The sequence below is a fragment of the Octodon degus genome, unplaced genomic scaffold (genome assembly GCF_000260255.1).
Source record: "Octodon degus isolate 3935 unplaced genomic scaffold, OctDeg1.0 scaffold00050, whole genome shotgun sequence".
NCBI lineage: Eukaryota > Metazoa > Chordata > Mammalia > Rodentia > Octodontidae > Octodon > Octodon degus.
The window spans coordinates 4276652-4283383 of record NW_004524626.1 but is presented as its reverse complement, the minus strand read 5'-3'; the positions used below and the strand labels follow the sequence as shown (position 1 = coordinate 4283383).

The following is a 6732-nucleotide window of genomic DNA, read 5'->3' as shown; positions in this document are numbered from 1 at the left end:
ACAAAAAACCAACAAAACAAAACAAAATGAAACAAACTTCCCCCCAAACAGCTGATTAATCTTTTATAGTGAAAATATTTTATCTTTAAAGACAAACATCTTATACATGGAGAGAAAACACAGGATACTTACAACATTCAATAATGAATTTTGCTTGACAATATTTCGGTTATGATGGATAAAATAATTTTTTTAGGTATTTAGTACAGGGTCTACAGGATCTCACTACACAGATTGGACTTGTAGTGATCCTTCCTGTTCTTCGTCCTCCAAACCACTGGGGTTACAGGTGTGCTCCACCATGCCCAGTCTTATTTGTTGTCTCTGAATTCCCTGGTGGCTGGGCTGGTACAGTAGGATGTAATAATTTTGATGGGCTACTTTTGATGGATTTATGGCCTAAAATGTTTTAGAATGTTACATGTGAAGAAAACAGGAAAAGTATTTTCAGATGGATAGGGATCTTTTTGTTTCTTCCCTCTCTCCCTTCTTCTTTTCCTTTCTCCCTGTTATCCTCCCTCCCACCCTCCCTCTCTTCTTCCCTCCTTCCTTATTTCCCTCTCTTCCTTCCTAACTTCTGTCCTTCTTTCTTCTTTCTTTCTTTCTTCTCTTCATCTTACTTCCTTTCCTCTTTTCCTTTCTTCTTTCATAAAAAAACCCCAAGTATATTCATATGAAAACAAAATCTGGGCTTCTGTCCCCATATGCAAGCTGTCAGGTGAATGGAGTTCCATTTGGGCACTGCAGCTTGTGCTGGTTGTCACCTCTGTTCACCCAATCCTAGCCTGGCTTACTCTTGGTGACTACCTTACTTTTATATATGCATTTCAGCTTGTGACCCCTAATTTTCTGCATCAGATAAGGCATCTTTTATAGAAGAATCACGGTGCTAAGAACAAATCTAACATCTCAGAGTTAATGCCACTTGAGTTTCTTAGGAGGGAAACTGAGAAAGAGAAGATAGGGAGAGATCAGCTTGAGGTCATGTAGTCATGGACTGGACTGTAATGTGGGCCTAGACTCCCTTGCCCCAGGGAGTCTACTCCCTGCTGTGCTCTCTTCCCTGTGGCTTCTCAATCCCCCATTAATGGCAGCTTTTCTCTCTCCTCCACTAGTGACCGGCTTCGCACGATGACAAATGTGTTGGGGGACTCGATTGGAGCGGCTGTTATTGAGCATTTATCCCAGCAGGAGCTGGACCTGCAGGAAGCTGAGCTCACCCTTCCCAGCCTGGGGAAGCCCTACAAGTCACTCATGGCACAAGAGAAGGGAGTGTCCAGGGGTCGGGGTGGAAATGAGAGTGCCATGTGAGGGTCCTCCAAGCCTGCTGCCTCGTGAGAAGGGGAGTCCTGGGGACAGTCTGCTATCCAGCTGACCATGGGCTGAACCTACATTTTGCTTGGCTTGTTGGGGGGCACAGTGAGATAAAGGATCAGGAATGAAAGGTGTTCAAGGTCTCTGTTTGTCTCTGGGTTTATGTTGAGAACTTGTGGGAGGGTGTGACAAAGAAAAGAGGGGGAACATTTGTCCTTGATTTGGGAGCAGGGAAGCTTCAGGTTCAACAAGAAGAAAGGCCAACTCTTGTCACTTTTCTCAAGAAGTGGTGCAACTGAAGAGGGTATAGGGAACAACTTTCTCACAATAAAACAATATTCATGGCCTTTGTGTTGGGATCCCCAAGCACATTCAGTGATTCACTGCAGCAATTTGTAAAGTTCAGAAAAGCCATTGTACTCATGATTCTGTTTTATCACAGTGAGAGATAAAGATTAAAATCAACAAAGACAATAGGTGGATCAAACATAGTCCAGGAGAGACCACATAGGAGTTTCCTGTAACTATCTGCCCACCAGAGGAATCACTGGCAGCACTTATTTCTCTCAGCAGTGATACGTGCCAAGGTGCATGGTGTACAGTCCACCAGGAATCTTATTTGAGCTGTGGTGTCCAGAGTTTAATTGAGCCTTGATCACATGGACGAGCTTAGTTGCAGATGTTTCACTTACTATGTAGGTCAATTTGATACAGCCTGGCCCAAGGTCTCATGTGAACAAACAGTGATTCATCATAGATCATAATGTTATAGACTCTCTGGCATGGCTTGAAGCAACCAGTCACAGACACTCAGTTGTTCAGAAAGTCAGAAATCATCTCCCAGGAGGCAATCAATACCAGCTCTTTCTTTGGGATATGCAGGCTTTGAGCACCCCAAGACCTAAATCAACACTTTACTGCACAGATTCCAAGATTGGAAATGAAGGAATTAGGTTCTCTTGGGAAGATTAACTGGGTCTAATAACTGGGACAATTAATTGACCCATGACTCTGGACCTGCACTTCCACTGAGTCTCCATAGGAGTCCTGCACCCTAAAGAATCAGGTTGGGCATCAAAGATACAAGATAAGTAAATATAGGTGTCTTAGTCCATTTTATATTGCTATAGCACAATGCCTGAGGCTAAATAATCTATAAAATAAGGACGTTTATTTAAGCTCATAGTTCTGGACTTTAAGGAGTCCAACATTGGGCAGATGTATCTGGTGAGGACCTCATGCTGAAGCCAGAAGAGAAAGCACACAAAAGCAAGAGAAAATAGAGCTGAACCCATTAACTTGTTTTTGTCTTATGGATATTAATCCATTTAACATCCATATTATTATTATTATATGGATGTTAAATAGATTCTGTCCCCAGAGGGGACAGAGGGTTCTGTCCCCATACCTGAATATCCCCTAAAGGGTCATTCCTCCCAATACTGCTACACTGAGGGACAAGAAATATTGAAGGGCATACTCAAATCAAAGCACAGAGATCAACATGATTCTAGTTAAACTTTATGACTCCTTCAATTAAGAAAGATGATAAATTTTTCTAAATCAAATTGAGTTTCACTTCAGCACATACTCCTAAGTGAGGGGGAAATCCAAGTGCAGATATGTTTTAGGACACCTCCCTTTTCATTCTTTAGGGTTCTAACACAGCCCTGGAGTATAAGAAGTTAAGAAACAAGTTGAGAAGTTGAGAAACAGTATAAGAAGTTAAAACTTGGTCCTGGGGAAAGGCAGTCAGATTTTCTGTAATTTATTTGTAAGCATCACAGAGACAGTTATGGTCAGAGGTCAGAAACAGTTCACACAAGGGCAGGAGGCCCCTTTGCTTTCAAATTCACCATGGAACACCAGGGAACTTTTCCAGGCATTTTGATCTCCATCTGTAGTTTTAGCCTCCATCTGGAACTTCACCCCACCCATGGCCAAAGGTCTGCATCTCTACAAGGTTCTGTGTACAGAAGATATGATGGGTCAAGGGACCAAAGGGTCCATCTTTGACTTGTGGAACCTCCTATACCCCTATTTTCTCTGTGTTCATCAACTTACCACGATGCAACAAATGGCTTAGATAATAAGGTTATAGTACTTGGGACGAGAAAAAGGATGGGGGTCTAGCATTCTCTTTTGGGACCATGCTTCAGGACCTGAAGACCTCCTACTAGGTTCAACCTTTCAAAATTCCCATCACTTCCCAGTAGCACTGAGCTTGGAACCAAGACTTTAACACATGGGTCTTTAGGGAAATTCCAAATTATAGCACTCTGGGTTTTTAGATATAAATGCTTTTGTCCCCTGAGCTAAGGGAAACATTATTTGTGGTGGAGAATGGTGAAATGGATGAGATTATGTTTTCATGCTTTCATGTGCACTGTGGCAGGCAGAACAAGACATAAATTTTATTTTCAAATGCAGGCAGTCTGTTGTGAAGTAGATTACTTGCTTTTTGGATGCATTATGAAAAGGGAAGATGATTGTGAAATGGGGAGACTGAAATCTAGCTGGAATTCACAAAGAAGAGACAGAGCTTCACAAGGATGAGATAGAGCCTGTGACCGTTTCATTTCTTCTTGCCATAATCATGAGTGTATCCTGCAGGGTCAGGAGTCATTTCTCATCATCCAAACACATGAACACTTAGCCCAGGGGACAGTGAAGTTGAAGGAGAATATAGTGAAATTGCAGAGTCAGGTGCTACTCAAACCAATGAGTAAGTCATCTGCAAAATGCTTGCCACCAAATGAGTGCTAATTCTGTTGACCCAGCACACAGATAACCTGCAGACATGTGACCTCTTCTTTCCCGTGTTTCTTAAAAAAGGAACTCTGGTCTGGTTTGTGGTCTAGTTATCAGCATTTCTCTAATGTCTATTTTCTGGTTTGAATAATATACTGAGAGTATGTCATCCCTGGAGGAGGTTGAATGAACAGAACACAGGCTACATTGGGGGTACTGTGGTCACCAAGCAGTGGAGGTCTCTCTTGGTCTATTCAGGAAGGCCATAAATGTTTCCTATGGCCTTTATTAGTCTTCCATAGTTTCTGCAACAAATTATCACAATCCATGGTACTGCTAGGAATTAAGATTATGAAAATGCAACAAATGCATATAAAATTTGAAGGTCAGAGAATGTTTTCTTTCTCTTGAAGTTTGATTTTGCCCCTTGTATCATATAGACATTTGTCAAGTCTTTGATATGTAATATGTATCAAAAGTGAAGTATTTCTAATCATCATTACTCATTTTCCTCTGAAAATAGAGCTAAAGCAAAATTAAACATGTAAACAAGATTAAAATTCACAGAGGATTCTCTTATGAAAAAGTCAAAGTATGAATCATTTAAAGAGCAAAATAATAGGTAGATAATAGGAAAAAGAGATGGATATTTTGCAAATGATTTGAGTGTTCAGGTGTATGCCACTTAATATCCATTTGTTTGTAAAATTTCGGTGGTTTCTTTTGCAATTGATTTTTAGTTTCAGTGTAGTCTGATCTGATAGTGAATATTGAATAATTTTTATTCTTTTGTATTTACATAGTCCAGTGGTCCATAATAGTAGTCGGTTATCCATAGGACTGGCAATGTCAGAAGTTGTTGACTTGAGCCTTTTACAGCTCAGCATAATAATATGGCTTTACTTTTTATACCTCACTTTTATACTTTTCTGTTGGATGGTTAAGACCAAGATAAAGCAAGACCTATATAACAAGAAATGTAACTTTTGTATCTGACAATGTCAGTCACAAGCAGGCTTTATATATTAGTAAGTGGTGGTCGATTTTGGAGAAAGTTTAATGTACTGCTCAATAATGCAGAATGTATATTCTGTTGTAGTAAGTTAGAACAATGTGAAAATGCCTATTAACTCCATTTGTTTAAAGGCATGGCTCAGTTCTGATATCCTTTGTTAATTTTTTGTTTTGTTGATTTGCCCTTTTGTGCCAGTGCGTATTAAGGTCCCCCACTATTATCTTTTTATTATTTTATTTTACTAATGCATAGTTGGAGTACATAATAATTATGTTTATTGTGGAGACTTGGTATATGTACATAACACACCTTATTTCTTTTTCCCTCTTCTCCCTTTTCTCCCTCCTCCCTCCATTTCTTGGTCCCATTCAGTTTTGCAAAAGATCTATCTCCTTATTCCCTATCATCTTTAATTTAGAGACAGCCTACAGAATGGAATATTTGGCCAGCTATTCCTTGGATAGAGGATTAATATTTAGAATATACCGGGAACCCCCAGACCCAGTCCCAGTCCAGGTCCGGTAAGTGTGTGGAGAGCTTTCTGCTACACTGCGCCGGCAGGACCAGTCCCAGCACAGGCGCAGCGTGGGCCGGACCCTCTCCCACACCCTCGGGCCGCCCCCCACCACTCCGCAGTACATCCCGTACCCCGCCCGCCAAGTAGGAATTTCTGCCACGTTCCGGGAAACTCCAGACCCAGTCCTAGCCCAGGTCCTGTGAGTGTGTGGGAGAGCTTCCTCTTCCCCCTACTTCACCTTGCCCCCTCCAGGCACAGCTCAGGCCTGGTATACACACCTGGGGTGTAACCCTGCAGCTGCAATCCCTGTAGAGAGTGTAGAGGATAGATCCACCCAGCTAGTCCAGAAGCAGAACATCTCGCCACAGGGGAACAACAGGTTCACCCTCAAGGGCAGAAGCGGGAAGGAGCTGAGCTCAGCAGCCAGACCCAAGCCAGACGCAGCTGGATAAGTCCAAACTTTGTAGAGCTGCACCTGAACTTCAGTACGTGTGAATGTTATAACTACAGCAAAGCTCTACAACAAAGGGCAGAAGACAGTGCTACACAAAATGATGAGAAGGAACAAAATGCAACCTCAGAACCCAAGCCCACCCATAACAAGTACAGACAACACTAACACAGAAAAAATTGGAAATCACACAGCTGAAAGCAATGAATCAATGGCTTCTGAAATAAAGAAACAGCTGCAGAGGGGGCCCAGCCTTAGCTCAGTTCTTTAAGTGGCTGCTTCCACAATGCTGGAAGCCTCAGTTTGCTGTAGTTCGATCCCCACAACACTCCAGCCATGCAAAAGTGCCCTGAAGGCATACAAAAAGAAAAAAAAAAGTCCTTAGAAACAGCTGCAGAAAGATATAGAGGACCTCAGATTGGAAATAAAAAAGAAATCCCTGAATTAATAACATCTTCACTAAAGAATCAAATGCAGAAACATATGGAAGAAAACCAGTGCCCAGCCAGAATAAGTGCGGAGGACACTAACTCGGCTCAAATGCATGAATTAATAGCTTCGATAGTAAATAAGAAACAGCAGAAAAATATAGAGGAAATCAGAGCGCAATTCTTTTCTGAAATAAAAAAAGAACTCTCAGAACTCATAGCAGATGAAGTAAAGAAGCAACTACAGAAACATAGG

General features: G+C 41.6%; 1 protein-coding gene across 1 annotated transcript in view; it reads left to right on the top strand.

The window, feature by feature from the left end:
* The window catches only part of Slc1a6 (solute carrier family 1 member 6), a 28771-nt gene extending 27380 nt beyond the window's left edge, over positions 1–1391 (top strand). Inside the window, exon 9 of the mRNA XM_023716964.1 lies at positions 1116–1391. Coding sequence (XP_023572732.1) covers positions 1116–1311 — 196 coding nt within the window. The 3' untranslated portion in view covers positions 1312–1391. The remainder of the gene's footprint in view (positions 1–1115) is intronic.
* Positions 1392–6732: the final 5341 nt, after the last annotated feature.